General features: G+C 34.7%; 5 protein-coding genes across 5 annotated transcripts; 3 read left to right on the top strand and 2 right to left on the bottom strand. All coding sequences in view use genetic code 12, as the record gives it.

The window, feature by feature from the left end:
• Positions 1-2,290: 2,290 nt before the first annotated feature.
• On the bottom strand, positions 2,291-4,060 carry DEHA2C00330g (DEHA2C00330p; the record flags this gene model as incomplete). The annotated part of the gene is made up of 1 exon (XM_457697.1): positions 2,291-4,060. The coding sequence occupies one exon, from the start codon at positions 4,058-4,060 to the stop codon at positions 2,291-2,293; it is 1,770 nt and encodes a 589-aa protein (XP_457697.2).
• A 1,417-nt stretch (positions 4,061-5,477) lies between these two features.
• DEHA2C00308g (DEHA2C00308p) lies at positions 5,478-6,296 on the top strand (the record flags this gene model as incomplete). Its single annotated transcript, XM_457696.1, has 1 exon — positions 5,478-6,296. One exon carries the CDS (start codon positions 5,478-5,480, stop codon positions 6,294-6,296), a length of 819 nt encoding a protein of 272 aa, XP_457696.1.
• Positions 6,297-12,236: 5,940 nt separating this feature from the next.
• DEHA2C00297g (DEHA2C00297p) lies at positions 12,237-13,610 on the top strand (the record flags this gene model as incomplete). The annotated part of the gene is made up of 1 exon (XM_002770100.1): positions 12,237-13,610. The coding sequence occupies one exon, from the start codon at positions 12,237-12,239 to the stop codon at positions 13,608-13,610; it is 1,374 nt and encodes a 457-aa protein (XP_002770146.1).
• Positions 13,611-14,300: 690 nt separating this feature from the next.
• Positions 14,301-15,836, bottom strand: DEHA2C00286g (DEHA2C00286p; the record flags this gene model as incomplete). Its single annotated transcript, XM_457695.1, has 1 exon — positions 14,301-15,836. The coding sequence occupies one exon, from the start codon at positions 15,834-15,836 to the stop codon at positions 14,301-14,303; it is 1,536 nt and encodes a 511-aa protein (XP_457695.1).
• A 1,723-nt stretch (positions 15,837-17,559) lies between these two features.
• DEHA2C00264g (DEHA2C00264p) lies at positions 17,560-19,164 on the top strand (the record flags this gene model as incomplete). The annotated part of the gene is made up of 1 exon (XM_457694.1): positions 17,560-19,164. One exon carries the CDS (start codon positions 17,560-17,562, stop codon positions 19,162-19,164), a length of 1,605 nt encoding a protein of 534 aa, XP_457694.2.
• Between the last annotated feature and the right edge of the window lie 105 nt (positions 19,165-19,269).

Here is a 19,269-nt window from a genome sequence, read left to right as displayed (position 1 = left end):
GTAAGACTGTATTACGTTATCGAAGAATTTTAGTCAAGCATATAACCGCACATTAGGAACGAAGTCCTTTATGGTTGTTCGGTCTGTTGAAATATTTTATCTATCTTATTTGTTGATGAGCTTCCACTAAAATATTTTCGAATGCACTTCTGCTTTTCATATTGTGACCATTCAACTCCACAACACATGAATTTCCAACTTGAAACTCGAAAATTAAAGAGTGCAAACCTATATGATGGATAAAATACAACGTCGTAAAATGCGAATGTAAAATCCTAATTTTTTGTTATTTGACACAACTATAACTTGCAATTTGTTGTTTCTGATGTGTCGCACACTACGTCTTGGAGGTTACGCTATGTTGGATCGTCATACCATTTAGTCAATTAACATTCATCATTTAAATACTTATATCCTGCCTATGGGTACGATATGTCCGAGTCCATACGGAATGTGCAGTCTGCATTTTGTTTAGCATATATAACAATCACATTACATGATTTTGAACAAGAAATACGCGATTATACATTTGACATCATCTCAAATTATTTATCTTCAAGTTTCTTTTTCGTTTTCGGCAAACAGCCGTGCATTTATCGGCACAGTCTATTTCAAGTTTATGGAACCTATTATTAAATGACGTAATGCAAAATTTATCTAGATTATGGTAACGATCATAAAACCTTTAATTCAGAATTAATCCGGGTCGTCCGACAATTACTTGGAAAAGAAAAATTTTCGTCTATTTGGAGTATATCAAACCTAGGTAGTAATGAATTCAATTAACGCGAAAAGAGGTACATAGTTACTCGTCCATCAATGGACAATTTTTTTTAATAGAATCAGTAGAGTATTATAATTTTGAGAAAGTTACACTTGACAGCTCTTTGCATTCTCTCTTTTCAATACCACAACCTTTTGCGTAACTTCATGAAGGACACTATTATTATTATAGCTTTATCTGAACTTATTGCTCCGATCCTGTATAATTTTAATCAAAAGGTATTTTCAATACGAGATGACGCAAAATGGCAATTTACTCGTCCTACAGTTCTTCGTAATAGTTCATCTTGACTTTGAACTTATGAGAATGCAGATAAGCGCTAAAACGATATGATTAAAGTCTTTTATTTAACGTCAACACTTAAAGTGGCAGCCAATTGTCGAATATAATTTGATTTGTTGTTGTTTGTTGTTAGTTCAATAGCAGAACTAAAAAACCCACTTACAAGCTATTCAAAAGAATATAATTTCTATATATGTTACTTGAGACTTAGTTGTATATACGACTTCAGATTTATTTGCTATTAATAAACCTTTTATTTTACTTGTTTTGGAATTGCATGATATCATGGAGCATGAAGATATCATCGAATTATTATGTATGCATTATATGCATGATATTATTGTATTCAATCAGACGCGAGGTAAAAAATTTAAAAATCGCTATTTCCCACAAAAGAACTAAAGAGTAACTTTCCAGGTTTCCATAAGAGGTTTCATAATTTTACCATAATAGATTTCAAACTGGAAAAAGGATATTTCTTTCTTGGAATCTCATAATGAGTCAATAAGTTGGAATATGCTTAATACTCCAATATTTACAGATCTAGAAAGAGGCGAGGAAAATGAAGAAATCAAAATATCATTGCAGCAATAATATAATAAGAACAACTCAGAGAGCTATTAAGGCTATCATGATCTGGTTGACCTTAGTGAGTTTCATCATGGTAGTGTACATGATATTTGTGGCGTGATGTCTATGTGGAAAACAAGAAAACGCCGTAACCGAGAAAAATGAGAATGGAGAAACGAACTTGAAGGTCAGAGACATCCTCATAAATCTATCTGCAACAAGAGGGCCATGAAGAATAAATCCATGCAGCCATAAGTTTCATCAATAAGTCCATGAGGCTGTCGGAATTAGGGTGAAGGGATTGGTGATGGGCCAAATACTGGGAACCTGGTTGACTGGATAGGTAACGAATCCTTAATAAATACTTAATGGGATAGAATGGGGTACTAACATACAAGGATCCCTAGCTGGTGAGTTATATTTCTATAGTATAGTAGGCATGAATGATAAATTTTGAGATAATCTATTAGTGTGCAGATAATTTAAAATATATAAGAAAGTAAAAGAAAAAGAAGAGAAAGGATAGCTCAGTTTGAAAATAAATGAAACACTATCATATTTCATGGGATTAACATTTCATGGGATTAACATTTATCAATACTCCCTGATACAAGGCTTTTCCTGGTGTAAAATTTCTTAACGCTGACTCTTGGTTTATAACAGTTTAGTTCCTTGGGACAACCATCTTACTTGGTTGTTGATAAATTCGCATAGCTCTTTTCTATTTGTGTTGTTAAAATGCTCGAAATACAAGTTATCTTCGCATAAACTTTTGTGCATATTTTGCCATTGTCTTAATTCAAAATCAATTTGTTCATCTTGACCCATCCTTTTGAATGTAAAATTATTATACATCCTATAGTGTAGTTGCATCCTTTCTTCGTCATAAATATCTTTTCTCTTCATCAAGTCTGAAGGATCTAACTTTGGATAGTGACAATGCATTGCGAATATTGGATTGTTATTGTTAGAATTGAAATATTCTTCAATAATTTGTTTCCTTTCTGTAATCTTCTCATTCAAAGGTTTTTCTAATGCTTTTTTATTATTATCAAAAGTGTTTAATACCGTATCCTGGAATATTTCATTGTCGACAACGGGATTTTTTTGTGCCATAGCTTTTCCTTGAAAATGGACATCACTGTCGAAATGACCAATAGCCTTTATTGAAGACTTCAATTGATAGAAAGTTTGTTTCAAAACTGTCGCTGCAGCCGCAAAAGTGTCTTTGTCACCTTCTCCTTTTTCGCCCAATGAAAATAGTTTGTAGTACAAGTTAGGCCCGTATATGTTATAATATAATGATAATAATAACGTTCTTCCATGAGTTGCCTTGTTAATAAATAATTGGCCAGATTCAGTTGACAAATCTGGTACTGTTCCATCTAAATCATGATAAGGAACTTCTTTGGACTCTTTCTCTGTAAGATTATCTTCAAGTGAAACTTGCAACGGGAGACGGTTGTATCTGATTCTTCTTCTTTCGTTAACTTTAACGCCTGATATGTTGTAAAAAAGTGGTGAAATTGTCCTTTCCCAATAATCGGGCCAGGTTATCATACCATATTCCTTGAATAATTTACTTTCAAAGAATGTATCTGGATTTTCAATCACAATATTATCAGAATCTAATAACAATACATTCTGGAAAGAGGTCGTCATTAATGCCAAGGATTTGAATTGATAACTCCTAAATTTATTAGACCAGAACAGCAGAACTGATGATCCTAAGGAATTCGGAATAACAACACATGAAGCATTGAGTTTTGGAAGTAATACATCGCAAAATTCTAATTCTTTCTCATAGTCATTAATTGTCGGTAGCATGATTTCAACAGGAAGTTTTGATCCTGTTTCTCTTAACCCCAAAAGTGAAATATATGACAACCATGAATACTTACCTCCCCCAACATAAATTATTCCGCTAGAGTTCGGCTTGTATGTTGATTCAGATATCACTGGCGGTAATTCATTCAATAATGAATCATGCTTCTGTTTGAATTCCTTAAACGTTTCTTTAGAAATTTTTGCTTTAGAAAGCAAGCCATCTTTGGAAGACGTCTTTAAATCTTGTTCTGATTTATCATTGTAATGAATGACACCTTCTATTTCATTGCTATTAAAATCTAATCCATTATTATTCATGATGGTGAAAGTATGGTTCCAAAATTTATGTGACAATTTCTCAACAAGATCAGAAGACTCACCACTTGTTATAGATGAATATTGCTTATCAAGTGATGTTACTTTGTTATTTTCAGTATTTCCTGAAACATAATTGTATGCTTGTTCGAAGTATAGATTGGCGATGATAAAACTTAACACCAATGCTGAGAAAATGCAGAAGAGTTTGTGTTTATGTCTTGTCTTTAAGAGCATCTCTTGGGGTCTTATTGTAGATATTGACATTCTTAAGCTATACATTCACAATTAGTACTGTAGTAAACCGAAAATAAAAAGCCTTGGAAAAAATTAAACAAAAATTTATTAATTGCGAACAGTTTTGTAGAAGATATGTGGTTTTTTTTTCTAAACCGATAATACTATCAAAAAATCCCGAAAGGTTCCGTATATTTCGTGTCGTATTCATAATATCTAATACCTCACAATTATCTTCCCCTCCGGGTCAAATATTTATATGATTTGTTTATGATAACAAGACCATCTTTAGGTTTAGTAAGACAAAGGGAGAACTAGAACTGAAACTATAACTTAAAGCTTTTTGGGCTGAAAGTATAAGATACCCATATCGACGGTGAATAAAAACCGGATTATCGACATGATTCATTTTCGTAATTGACAAGAAGCCAAATAAGCGAAGAAAAAACATGATTGACAGTTATGCATGTAACTAAAAATATTTCTACAACAATATTCATAACCATGCATTTAACAGGAAACGCAAACTCAAGTTATAGTTTACGTCATAAGTGCGTCATCAAATATGACTACGACTGCGATGGTGCGATAGACGTCAAATCTACACCTCTACATATAGTCAATGTAGCGGCACAGTTTATGTTAAGTTCTACGGATCTACTATTACACTGGAGTAATGCAATATTTTATATAAAGGTTCATAATTGTTAAACATGTTCTTTTAATAATATCATATAATATTTTAAAAATTATATGAGGAGGCTTCTGGAATGGATATTTAAATGGGAAGAGATGAATAGGATAATATATGTATTTATGAAAAGTGTATATAATGTTATTGATAAAAGAGGAAGATATATGGGTGGAATAACGAAGAAATTGTGATGTTTGTGACAGGAAATATTAGAATTAGTGATTATGATTAAATAATCTCATGGTAGAATATTGAGAGGTTGAAGTACTCGGTGGACGATTCACTCCTCAACGACGGCATGGCTTCGTTCACCTAGTGCATTGACGTCCCGCAGTATTCGAGGCATAAGCGCCAGTTGCTTGCGCTATTTGGCAATGACATGCGTCGCTTTCCAGCCGCACATACCGAGTTATCGATGATTATCATCACGCTCTTCTATATCCTGAGCTTGCCGCCCCGGTTAACCGAAATTGATAAAATTCTTGTAAATTGCAGGTTACAGCTAATTATCCATGTGAAGTCGCGCTTGTAAAAGCCTGTCACGCTGCTAAGGTTGTTAGAATGTATGAAAGCACTATTTTCGAGAATAAAATAAAAAGCTGGTACACTCCCCTCTAACAAAAATAAAATACATAACTTTGTTACATAGTCTGCTAACCTCCTCATACGACTTTTTATGAGAAATTATCACTGAAGATAATTGGTTCAATTTCGCCCGTGTATTCTACAATAGACATATCACCTGAAAATCTGTCAAAGATAATCATAATGTTAAAATCATTCGTCGGGTTATTTTTGTTATGTCTCAGCGTAGGGTTAACTGAGACATTCCCCTTGAAGGCCGGGTTAGAAAAACATAACTCAACTGCTAAAGTGACCATATTAATAAGTAACATACCGTCAGAAGCACATGAATATCTACGGTCCGGTAATGGTAATAGAATGCCAGATACATTATTTAATCAGTTAGAAATATCTCAGGAATTTATTAATGCGGTTAACAGTAAGAAAAAAAATGAGAATTTTAATGATCTAGCATTTGGGTTCGAAGATTTTGATAGAATCTTGACTAATTACAGTGCTGACGCAACAGGTGTGGTACAGAGAGCGGCTGATCTACCAGTATGGGTAACAGCGACGAGGCTAAAGTATAGTTTTGTAACCAAGTATAGATCAGGGACCGCTCATGTATGGTTAATAGAGAACTGGTATGACACTAAAGCTTCCTTCATGAATAACATTACCGGCTTTGCATATTTGGGGACAGCGATAGCAGATATGATAATTGGTTCATCAGGCCCAGAATGTAAGGGCTACATTAATTGGGTCGAGGTAGATGGATTAAACTGGACATGTGCTGTAGCCACATGGACTACTTCCGGCAAAAAGAAGTGTTATACTAAAGGGACAGGTAGTATGTTTTCAGAACCATGTGACAATAGTGTGCAAGAGGCTAATAAAAGGCAGATGGCATCATTCTGTTTGAACGGTTGGAACGGTGGTGATTTTAATGCAGATATCCGTGTGATGCACCCGGAAATTACCAACGCAAATATATGGGATCTTGATTGCATGCGAGCTAGTTAGGGCAAAAGTAAAGAGTAAAGATTTAATAAAGTAAATTTTTAAAAGCAAAAGTTAAGTAGTCGACAAAAATGATGTAAAAACGGACTATCCCATTCAAGATTGCGAGTTTTTCCCACAGTTAAGGTGTTATACCCTGCAACTGCGTGATAATTGTTCAACCCCATATTATAATTGAAAACTGGTTTTTGTTTAATTTTCAGAGTACCATGACGTCATGGTACTATTAAATCAAAACAAATAAACAAAGCTTAACAATATAATACCTATAATTTATATGTTCATCACATGCTTAACATAAAACATATTTCAAAGATATTCCAATGATTTCCAGTGTAAAAACATTTACGGTATATTCTGCACAGGATTAGAAGCTGCAAAGAAAGTTGAACTAATTACCGAGTTATATGTGTCAAGAAGGTTTATGTACTTCAGTTAGTAACGCTTTATAAAAGTAGTAATTGGATTATGTACCACTTCGAATCCAAGCCTCTGGAAGGTCTACGATTAGTAAACTAACCACATTAGTTCCTCCAAGCTTCACAATATAAAAACATAAATTGATAATATAAAACTATAGGGAACCTAGTAGAACAATAATTCATTTGCTGCACGTATAGCCTTTTTTGCTCCTGTAGAATATTCGACTTTTTCATCAAACTTTTCTAAAGTGAACTCTTGTAAAGCATTTTTACCACCGTATTCTTCAACATCTAATGAAGTCCCTCTATCCTTGTGTTTGGTTTCTGCTGTCCCATATGGAAAACCTGGAAAGTCTGGACCGGTTAAACCTTTTAAAAATGCCTCTCTTTGACAGAACGCATATTCAACATTGAGATCGCACAATGGAGAAGAAGGTATATAAAATACTGATGTATCACTCTGGCCAGTATGAATCGGATCTACCAAATGTATTAAATCACAATGACAGAAAAGCATGTCACCTGGCTCAATTTTAGGTGGAGGAACCATAATAGATTTAAGGTTTAATTCAGGATGAGTTTCATCGCTAAATTCCAACCCTTTACCTGGGAAGCCACCATTAATATTTGAGTCGAACCTAAGTTGATCATTTTGATCAAAAAATGGTTTCAACATGTAATACGCAGTGACAAGTTTGACAGATGGAGCGAATTTCATTCCTCCTTTATTGGTTCAGTTTCAGAGAGACTCAAGAATGCCCGAAATGTTCTGAATATACTGCAGTTCCCAATAGATTCATGTAAATTCATATTTGCACCAATTCTATGAGTAGCATCATAAGGTTCGTGATCTTCCCAACGACCTTCAAAAATGGGTTCATAACATTTACTGTATTCTGGATCTTCCCATCTTTCCAAGGATCCACCGTCTGCATGAGGTCCGAGTGAGAACAAAGTATCACCTGGATTTCTGATAGACAACCTGTCAGCATACGAAATATTTTGATCGAGACAGACTTTAGAGTCTGATGATACATGCCATAATTTATTTGCAAAGTTGGTGGCTCTCCTCAAGCTTGGATGTGAGCGGGCATTTAATTGCTCCTTTGACCAATTCAACTCAAATACAACAGGATCCTCCTTGGGAAAGCCAGTTGTACAAGGATTTCTTTTTACATAGTCCAACACTCCAGCCTTGAGAGCTTTAGCCTCTTCTTTTGGAATCACATTCTTGATTAAGAATGCACCCCTTTTTAAAATTTTCTTTCTATCGTTCTCACTTAGGTTCTGAAGGTCAAAAATCTCAACCGATGGAATCCCATTGTGTCCAAGCTCCTTGATCTCTTTGATTTCTTCTCGTAAAGAGCTTTTCAATCTCAACCAACTAGCTGTAAGCTCTTCTGGGTTGCACACTAAATCTTTCTTAATTTGGGCATATACTTCTGGAAGGCCCTTGATAACAGAGTTTCCAAATGTTGAAAAAGCCGATGATATGTCACCAGCTCCCTTTACCTTTGATTTATTAATGTCATAAACACGAAAGCTAGGGTTAGATTGAGAATTTTCAACTGAGTGATTTTGAGCCATAGTAATGTTTTTTATCAAATGTTAGATTTGGATAATGAGTATACCTAAAACATTGAAAAGAGGTACTATCGGTATCTCTTAAATACATTGGAAATAAAATAGAAAAGGCCAGTCTCGTAATGTATTTTGTATTCCTTCCTATCTACCGGTTTACCTAATTAAGTATCCCTCCCTCAATATTGAAGATTTTGAGTGAGGATCACAATAAAAATTAATTTGTATTTTAAAGTAGCTCAAATCGGCAGCCCGTCCTTAGTCTTATTATGAAATTCGCAAATATATCTCATTTTCACTTATGTCTAACGATCTGCATTGTTAATTCAATTGAACATATGGGTATAGTAATAGCTTCATGTTTTGAATCTTGAGTATCAGGTATTGAATATCGTAAGGATCTACTTCATATTAAAGATATAAATTTACTACCAAACTAAATAAAATAACTAAAAATTGATAACTGTTTCCATTTAAAGGTACTTAGAATTATTATCATTAGTAGTATTTCCAGTTAATAGCTGATACGTTAATATTAACAGCTAGAAAATTCAGAAACACCAAAATTGGGAACATAATCGTCAGTTTGTCATCTTCCAACATACCAGCTATACGCACAACTGCATTTAATAAGAGATATTCCCAAAAATACTTGGATAGAAACGAATGACATCTAAAGCTTAGATATTTCTTGCAGCTGCATTCCCAGCTGAAAAATGAAGCAATTAACAGGCTTATTATATATATACCGGTAGTCTGTCTTCATCTTCATTCAATGGTGGCAATCTAAATGCGCACTGCAAACCCAATCAAAAAATGAGTTTCGGTTAATTCAGGTAGGTTTTTGTAACCGAAAACTCAGAGATAATTCTTTCGTACGCACCAGACTCCTAACTGAGGGGCTATTGTCACTGGAAAACATGCAACCAAGTAATAGAGTGCAGGAAAATTGCTTTCTAAACTTCCAATTCGTAAGGTCTGCAACGTGATATTTAAGTTCCCAATTTACAATAAACTTGTCAGTTGAGAATACCTCAATGCTTTTATTCCACAACTTAATCATATATATGTAGTTACTGCTCTCTTACGCAGAACAAGAAAATATCAATTTAGTCAGGGAGATCTAAGGGATGCTTCTAATTATTTTGATATTTTATTAGTTGCTTTATCATTTAAAATTGGGGCGTCTTAATTATTCCGAATTTAGGATTTTCTCCGTAGATTATTATGCAGCAGCTATCGAGCTTGAGGTTCACAAGAGATAAGGGACAACTGTATATAATTGAATAATGAAATCGAAATGAAGGAGCTACCAAGGCACATAACTGTTTTTTGTGTCATATTAAAAGAGGATATTCTTTTGGTATCAAAACAATAATTAAGATACTGAAATCTTGGTAAATTAAAATGTCACAATATCTCAGAGAAAAATTGGTGAGATGGTCGATTTAAGGTTTTTGAAGGAAGTTTTGACAACTAGAATAGAAATTATCTCTTCTATCTAATTGTTGGGAGTTTTGCTGGAAGCGTAACTTATATTGCTGATGTATTATTCTTTCCATTCAAATTTAATTGATGTACTTTTATTTATAACTATAGAATCATCTATATCAAAAATAAAAAATTTCTATTGTGACTAAGGACAGTAAGTTTGAAAAGTCGAATTTTTAAGACATTAACATGTTCAATTATTTGGTAAAAATGTACTATGTAACTCTTCCGCATAGAAACCTTAGTTCAAAAGATTAAAGGCCAGAAAAGAGTATATGCTAAGTTGACTTATGAATAGTTATTTGGTAACGTGATTAATAAAATAACAAATCGTTAGCCTTTCTTATAGCTACCTTAGCTCCCTTTGTATGCCCTGACTCTTCGTCAAATTTTTCCAACCCAAATTCCTGCAATGCAGATCTTCCTCCAGTTTGTTCCACATCTTCCAGTTTTGCCCTACCAATATGTTCTTTTTCTGCTAGGCCGTTAGGAAAACTTGGGAAATCTGGACCGGCCAATCCTCTTAAAAACGCTTCCCTTTGAAGAAAAACATAATCTACGTTGGCACCACACAATGGTACCGATGGAGTATAAAATACCGACGAATCAGCTTTTCCAATATGCACCGAATCAGCAGCATGAATTAAATCGCAATGCCAAAATACCATATCACCCGGTTCAACTTTAGGAATCAGAACCATTAAATCATCAAGGTTTAAATCAGGATGGGTTTCCTTATTAAATTCTTGTGCCTTTCCAGGATATGCTCCAGGTATATCAGAATCGAGCTTGAATAGATCGTTTCCATCGAAGAAAGGTTTCAACATGTAATAGGATGTAACTTCTTTTACTAAGGGAGCAAAAAGAATAGTGCCCTCTTTTGGAGCAATCTCAGAAACAGCTAACCATCCTTGAAAAGATCTAAATATACTACAGTTCCCGTTTGAATCGTGCAAACTCATATCAACACCAAGTCTGTGAGTTGCATCGTATGGGTCAAAGTCTTCCCAACGTCCCTGAAAAATTGGTTCGTAGCATTTACTATATTCGGAATCTTCCCATCTTTCTAAGGATCCGCCATCAGCATGAGGCCCAAGGGAAAAAAGGGCATCACCGGGATGTCTAATTCTTAGACGGTCTGCGTAAGATATATTTTGGTCGAAGCAGACTTCGGCTTCCGGTGAAGCATGCCATAAATGGTTCATGTACGACAAAGTTTTCATCAAACTCGGATTGGAGCGAGCTCTAACTTGTGACATCGACCAATATAATTCATAAACAACCTTCTTATCTTTAGGAAATCCCGTTGTATTCGGATTGGCTTCAATATATTCAATAACATCATTTTTTAATTGGGCAGCCTCTTCCGTAGGAATAACATTCTTAACTATCAAGGCACCACGCTTGATAATTTCTACTCTCCTTTCATTACTTAGATTTTGAAGTTCTGAAAATGTGACTGATGGGATAATTGCAGGACCAGCTTGTTTGATATCTTTGGTACCATCTGCTAATGCGCGCTTCAATCTATGCCAGCTGGCTTGAGTTCATCTTTATTTTCAATCAAGTTTTTCTTTATTTCAGCATACTTTTCAGGAAGAGCAGAGTTACCACCATTTCCGAAAGAAGAAAATACCGATGATATATCACCCTCACCTCTAGCCTTTGCTTGGAAATATCGCATTGACGGTATTGTGTCTTATTTTGTTTCGTTTCGTTTTGAGCTGTTGGCATTTTTCTGAAAATCGTTTTTATCAAATGTTCCTATGTGTTTTCTAACCAGAATTGTTGTCTGTTATATATTAGTATCGAACTTATGGAATAGGAGTTTACGTACTCTGGAATGACCGCGAGCATATCATCCTGTTACTTGTTTCAGTAATCCGCAACGACTTTAGTCGCCTAATGTAGTATGCCTCCCACATCAATGGTTTCCTAACCCTGCACATGGAGATCCCGCGTTTTCCAGCACACCTCAACATCTTGTTCCCCACCTGATTATGTAATGTTATTATTCAGTCTACATTTTTTCTGTTAATTTACGTATTTGATATTTTTATTTTTTATCATTCTATCCATTTTTAGTATCCCGTCCAATATATGCACCGCAAGCCCCTCAAGTATGTCGACCGAACAACTAATTTATTGGTGCGACTTCCTTGGTACCAATATTATACGTAGAAGTGAAAATTTTAACATCACTTACTACAGCCGTATAACTTGTAATTAGCCCGCATCTGTTTCGTAATAATGGAAAAGACCCAACCCCAGTTATTATTGTTACTGTATACAGAAACAAAATATTCTGGGGTATGCTTTCAAATACTGTTTTACCGGTCACTCTACACCACTGCAGATGTGAATTCGTAATTCTTCCTTATAAAAGAATAACAATTCCCTACTTCCAGATCTTAAATTAATAATAGATATTTCTTTAGTAACAAGTAAAATGAATTTCAGAGAAAATAGAATTATTAAGAAATACATCAAAGTGGATGAAAAAGGAGCTGGATCTGCAACCATGGGCATATTTGTGGGAGTTTTTGCAGCAGCTTTCGGAGGGGTGTTATTAGGGCATGATACTGGTACAATTTCTGGGATAATGGCAATGGATTATGTTAAGAAAGAATTCCCTGCGAATGGTTCATCCTTTACATCCGAAGAATCTTCTTTAATCGTGTCGATTTTATCTGCTGGCACTTTCTTTGGGGCATTATTGGCGCCATTGCTTTCGGATACCTTAGGGAGAAGGATGTCTTTAATTATTGCTACGTTCATTGTTTTTAACCTAGGTGTTATTTTGCAGGCTATTGCTACCAGTATTCCATTATTTTGTGCGGGTAGAGCCATAGCTGGACTTGGTGTTGGTATAGTATTTGCTGTTGTTCCATTATACCAATCAGAGGCCTTACCGAAATGGGTCAGAGGAGCCATTGTTTCTTGTTACCAATGGGCAATCACTATTGGTTTACTTTTGGCAGCAGTAGTTAACCAAGGCACACATACACGAAATAATTCTGGTTCATATAGAATTCCAATTGCCATACAATTAGTATGGTCATTAATATTAAGCACTGGTATGCGTTTCTTACCTGATACGCCACGTTTCTGGCTCCACAAAGAAAGAGAAGATAAGGCAAAAGACTCATTGAGAATATTGAGAAAATTGCCTATTGATCATCCAGACCCAGTTGATGAATATAAAGATATCAAAGCTGCCTATGATTTCGAATGTTCTTTTGGAAAAGTCATCTGGACTGATGTATTTTCTCCCAAGAATAAACAATTGAAGAGATTATTTACTGGTGTTATGATTCAAGCTTTGCAACAATTAACGGGTGTTAATTTTGTATTTTATTTTGGGACTGCATTCTTTCAAAACGCTGGTATTAAAAATGAGTTCCTTATATCTTTAGCAACTAATATTGTTAATGTCGGACTAACTGTTCCAGGGATTCTATTAATTGAGTTTGTCGGACGTCGTTCTATGTTATTATATGGAGCTTTGGGAATGTCTCTTTCTCAGTATATTGTTTCCATAGTTGGTATTAGTACAGATAGTAATACATCTAATAATGTCTTGATTGCATTTGTTTGCATTTTTATTGGATTTTTTGCTTCAACTTGGGGTCCAATTGGATGGGTTGTCGTGGGAGAAATTTTTCCGCTCAGGACTAGGGCAAAGTCTGTTTCAATTTCAGTGGCTTCAAACTGGCTTTGGAATTGGGCAATTGCTTACGCAACTCCATACATGGTAGATTCAGGTAAAGGCAATGCCAATTTAGGAACAAAATTATTCTTTATTGGGGTTCATTCAATTTAATTGCTGCTATTTTTACTGATTTATTTATTTATGAAACCAAGGGCTTATCTTTAGAACAAATTGATGAAATGTACAACGCAATTAACCATGCATGGACTTCACGTGTTTTTGTTCCATCCATACATTCGTTTAGAGATAATAATACTGAGATGCCTTCTTCAATTGACAAACAAAATGCAGAAGTTTCAGAGGTAGAAGTCGCCACAAATAAGGAAAATTATTAGAATTGATATTATATATTTAACTATTACCTTTGTAAGTATTCCTTAATAGAGACTTTATATTTTGGCAATATATAATCGAACTAATCGATAGTAGAAATCTACTGGGTTTTGATGTGTGCACTTATTATTGGAGTTTTGCCATTCTAGAAAATATCTAGATGTTGAGGGGAAATCTAGGTAGTAATAATATTCAGATAGAATTGCTAGATTCAGAAATGGTTAGAATTCACGTTGTTAGATCCATTTTGCTAAAAGATTTTTGTGGAAAGATTTGCAGACAATCCTTGTTATATATAAGTCTAACGGTGTTGGCTATCTGAAAGCGTACAGTTAAAAATTTTGTATAATCCACTTTTTTGTTTTCACACTATCATGGTTCTACTCTACCACCATATGTCATAGTTAAGATGGCTTTCATATTTATCTTGTAATTGTTATTTCAAGACTAAGTGTGAATAAATAATTTCTATTTCTCTATGTACTCACCATTTTCGAAGACAACTTGCTTCTTCATCATAGATAGCGAAAGCTTAGTAAGCTTCTTCTCTCCATTTTTGAAATCTTCAAAGTGCTCAAAATAATTTTCATTAAGAGGACCTTTTCTTTCGAAAGGAAAGAAAGTTTTAATCCTGTCAAGGTATTGAGTCTTGACATCTTCATTTGAAAATACGTAGAAGCGTGAAGTATCAGGTGTGTGTTCTAATGTTTTGCGTTCCCACTCATATTGTTCAACTAGAGAAGGTAACTGTTTAGCGTTACTCCATACTCCTGCAATTGCAGCAGATTGTGATTCGAATACAGTGAAGAGTTGGGAAGTTTTAATTAAACCAACAAAAGCTAATGTTGGATCATCTATCTTGAAAATATTGTAGTATAGATTCTTGACCCTAGAATTATTGGCAGGTCCATTCTTATCTGGAGAAACCGAGAGAGATAAAAAGTTCTTTTCAAAAAAAGGATAGTAAGGATAATAACCCGTCGCTAATAGTATCTTGTCAAAATTCTTAACTTTAGAACCATTATCGAACACAATTTCTCTGCTTGAAGAAATAAAGCGTTTGATTGATGGTTTCACAGTAAATTCTTTTGAATAAATTATGTCATTCATCCATTCTAAAGTTTCCTTCCTATCTTTACGCGAAAGAATAAATTCTTTTGCAAGCGGCTTTAAATATTGAGAAAGAGCCATTCCACTCACCGAGCTACCCAAAACAACTATTTTTTGGTTCGCATAGTCCTCGTAGTCCCTGAAGAATTTGGAATGCAAGATAGAACCAGGATAAGCTTCTTCGTATTCTTTCAAACCTTCTATTGGTGGAATGTAAGGAAGCAAGAAAGTACCATTTGCTACCACAACAGCATCAAACTCTTTCTGATAAAACTCGACATCACCAGCCTCTTTCTCTTCACGTTTGAGGGTAAGCTGCCATTTACTACCCTTTTTTACAGCCTTAACTACTTCTGTATTAAACTGAATATACTTTTCCAAATCATTCGCAGATACGTAATTCTGGATATGACTCCTTAGTTCATAATCTCGCAAAAATGGGTCTATGACCCTATCATCACCAATAGGTTTATATGGACTGGTTGAAAATCTTGTGAATCTCTTCGGTACGTTTGTGAAAAGATTCTTGTATAACGGTGTTCCCTTCCAAGAAACTGAGTCTTTCGATTTATCAACTTTCAAGGGGTATTTCGTATCGGAATTCTTAAGTGCGTTTTGCAAGTTGGCTTCTTTTGATTTTATTATGTCCTTAAGTGAGTTATATTGATAAAGGTCCTTCAAATAAGATATTGTTTCTTCATCCGGGACTGCCCATACACCTCCAGGATTAGATTTCTGTTCAAAAACGACTACTTTTTTAAAAGCTTTCTCTTCAGGCTCCTTACCACCGAAAGAACTCGCACCGTCTTTAGACGTATGTAGAAATTCGTAAAGAGCAGCCAATCCTGAAGGACCTGCCCCTATAATAGCAATCGACTCAACGTCTAAAACCATGAATAAATAGTTGAAATCTTAAAGCTTCAGTTAAACTATGAAGATAACGCGCTAAAAAATTAAGAATAGATTCAGAAAACCAATTTTTTGCCTGAATAGTAGGTATCTAATTGAGAGTTTGAGAAGAATTCTACAGCAGACTATTTAGTATATTAAATACTGGTTTTTAAGGCTTTTCTGAAAAGCTTGAATATGTAAATAATTGTGGATCCCTAGCCTCTTTTTCTTTTAATGCCGCAAAAAAACCGTTACCATTGTAACCGAAACTCGGTAAGTTCTTCATGCTCTAGCTCTATGTGATGAATTGATGTTCTAGATACTTCTAAGGCATTTGAATTGGTGGAACAGGGTATATATAACTGTGGCTCTTTTTCCGTTTTAAATGCAGCCAATTGAACAGTTTCTGGTAACGCATTTTTTTTTTCTTCGGGATATTGCAGAATGCTATCTAAACTTTAGAAAATGTTGTTTCTCTTTGACGGGGCTATTCAATTGCAATAGATAAAAGAGTCCGTCCTTTTTTACCACGATTCTTCAAAGCTAATCATAAAAATAAGTTAAAAAGGAGTTTGCTACCATCTATTCAACATATCCTAATATAAATTTTATACATCATCCTTTTCCGATTAATATGTAGAATCGGAAAAAGACGGTGCTTTTATCTCCTGATGCCGTAAATACGAATTATGACAGATAACCTTGAAGTATGAATTAAAAATTGGAACCTCATTCTCATTCTTACGGAAAAAATAAGAACCCTAACGGTTATAATTTACGATAGAGAACGCCACAGTTTTCAAGTTTTGGTATATGAAGAGATGTACCATGTAACAATGAAAAACGATCAAAACATTAACCGAACAGGGCTTGAATTAATACAGTGATACGCTCAAGAATATCTGAAAGGCATATTGACTCTGATTCTGTCTCTCAAGCATATGTCAAGTTAGAGTATTGAAACAAACAAATGTAATAGAGAACAGTTAATAATCTATTTTTTATGCCTTTTTTATAGTTCTTTAATAGAAGGTTAAATCAATAGTAGCAATATACAGTTAAGACATTACAAATGTACAAGATTTAATACATTCACAACTTACTCGTTGAATTCAATAGAAATATTAGTCGCTTGGAAATTGCATATGAAGCGTTGAGGTTTTGAGCCTCTTTTAGTAAGTCGCCACGCTGTATGCGTTAAGCGCTAAGCTAAAGGGGTGTAATTGATGAGTAAAAAAGTACCAAACTTATTATGTTTTCTCTAACTCGAAATAAAATTTTATAGCTTATTATCTTGTAATTCAATTAAGTACATGCTGGAATGAATAAATTATAATATACTAGACAGCTGACAATTACCAGTCATGAATTTCACTTCTATTGTCTGAAATCTTGGTTTTTTTACACGGTAAAAAAACCTGTCTATGAGGAATATCACCATTGAGGGAACGTATTAGGAAGGTGATACAAGAATTAAACGTGAAGATGATTCTAGGACTGCGTATATTTGCCTGTGATAGAAATTGAGGCACTGTTTGATTGAAATTTTATATATGGCTTCTCTTAAGCACTATGTATTGGAAATGATGTTTTTCATGCAGAAAATGTGTTTTCTTGAAGCCACTGAAATTATCTTACATCAAGAAGAGAATAGCCCTATTTATTGGTACATAAATGCTCTCTACCTTCTGATTATGATAGAGATATATTCTCTTCAATAAGCAAAATGAGCGAACAAAATAGCCTTCAAAATAGTGTTGAGGAGACTAGAATTAATACTGAAGTATCAAACAAACAAGGTGGTTTGGGGTATGAATATTCTATCCTCTATATTTCACTGAACACATTTGATGATAGAGCATGTAACGCTGATGAAGAAGAAAGAAGGATATTGAAACATTGGTATGATGGCTTTGTTCGTCTATTTTTATGGTATCCCTCATATCTAGATGGAGAGGAGAAGAAGTTACTATTAAAGTTGGATTTTTTTATTCTCACTTATGTCTGTTGTTCTTACTTTACAAAATCATTGGACAAGTCTAATATTACTAATGCATATGTATCTGGAATGAGAAACGATATTGAATTTACAGGTGATGACTTGAGTTATGCTAAATCATTATATTCCGCTGGCTATATAGTATCAATGTGCATTGGAATGTTATTTGTCACAAGACCTTGGGCCCGTTACATGCTTCCTATTTTGGAACTAATATGGGGTGTATTGACTTTTTGTGGGGCTGCTGTCAGGACTTCGAGTGATATGTTTGCCTTGAGATTTTTAATTGGGTTAGCAGAAGGTCCTATATTCTGTACAGTCGTACACATTTTGGGGTCTTGGTATAAAAGAGATGAGATATATCGTAGGATGATGGTGTTCTCAATTTCTTCTAGTGTGGGTGGTATGTTTTCTGGGTATTTACAATCAGCAGCTTATGAACATTTAAGTGGTAAAGGTGGGTTAGCTGGATGGAAATGGGGTTTCATTATTGATGGTATTTTTACTGTACCTATTGCTTTGTTTGGCTTTTTTATGTTTCCAGGTGCACCTTACCAGGTTAAGAAGCTATGGTGGCTTTCAGTCGATGACTTAAGGCTCGCTAAAGAAAGGACTCAAACTTCAGGAATTGCAACGCCTGGTACATTGAATTTTAGTTTAGTGAAGAGAGTCTTTTTAAGATGGCACGTACATTATTTCACTGCTTTTTGGGTTTTCTTGAATGTTTTAGCTTTGCCGGATGGCACCGCATTCCCCCTCTGGTTACTGGCAAATTCTCCTGAAAGGTTTTCAATTTCCCAGGTTAATAATTATCCGACTATTCAATCGGCCGTTGGGATTATTGCACAATTTTTTTTTGCAGGACTTGCTGACACGTTCTCTATTTATCCTTTTTTGACTATAACCCAGTGCCTTTTTATAATTTCTTATTCTTCTCTCGCTGCATGGAATATTCCTGATGGATGGCGATGGGTATGTTTTTTGATTATCGGTTTTGACGGAGTAAATCAAGCTATAATCTCAGGTTGGGCGAATAGAAGTTGTAGACATGATAATGAAGAGAGAGCGTTTGTTCTTGGCTTTTCTGATGCTGTATCTCAAGCAATAAGTGTTTGGACAAACATCGTGTTTTATCCTACAAGTGATGCCCCAAAGTTTAGAAAAGGTTTTATTGTATCTTTAGTTGGTGCGATCGTGATGTTATTTTTGCCCATTTTAGGCTATATTGGTGATAGATTTGACCGGAAACAACTTGAAAAGTCGCTTGAGGATACGCACGAGACCGATAAAATGGGTTCAAGTATTCAAGTAAAAGTAGTATCTGAAAAGTAGGGAACATTAGAAAGCTTTTGGCTCTAGTTATTTTCTACTATTGATAGCAACTGATAATGTTCTACAGAGGTTATTTTAAGCCAAAGATTTTGAATTTTAATTAGG

This window comes from Debaryomyces hansenii (genome assembly GCF_000006445.2).
Source record: "Debaryomyces hansenii CBS767 chromosome C complete sequence".
Taxonomy (NCBI): domain Eukaryota; kingdom Fungi; phylum Ascomycota; class Pichiomycetes; order Serinales; family Debaryomycetaceae; genus Debaryomyces; species Debaryomyces hansenii.
The sequence above is the reverse complement of the archived record's forward strand: the minus strand, read 5'-3'. Positions and strand labels throughout refer to the sequence as shown.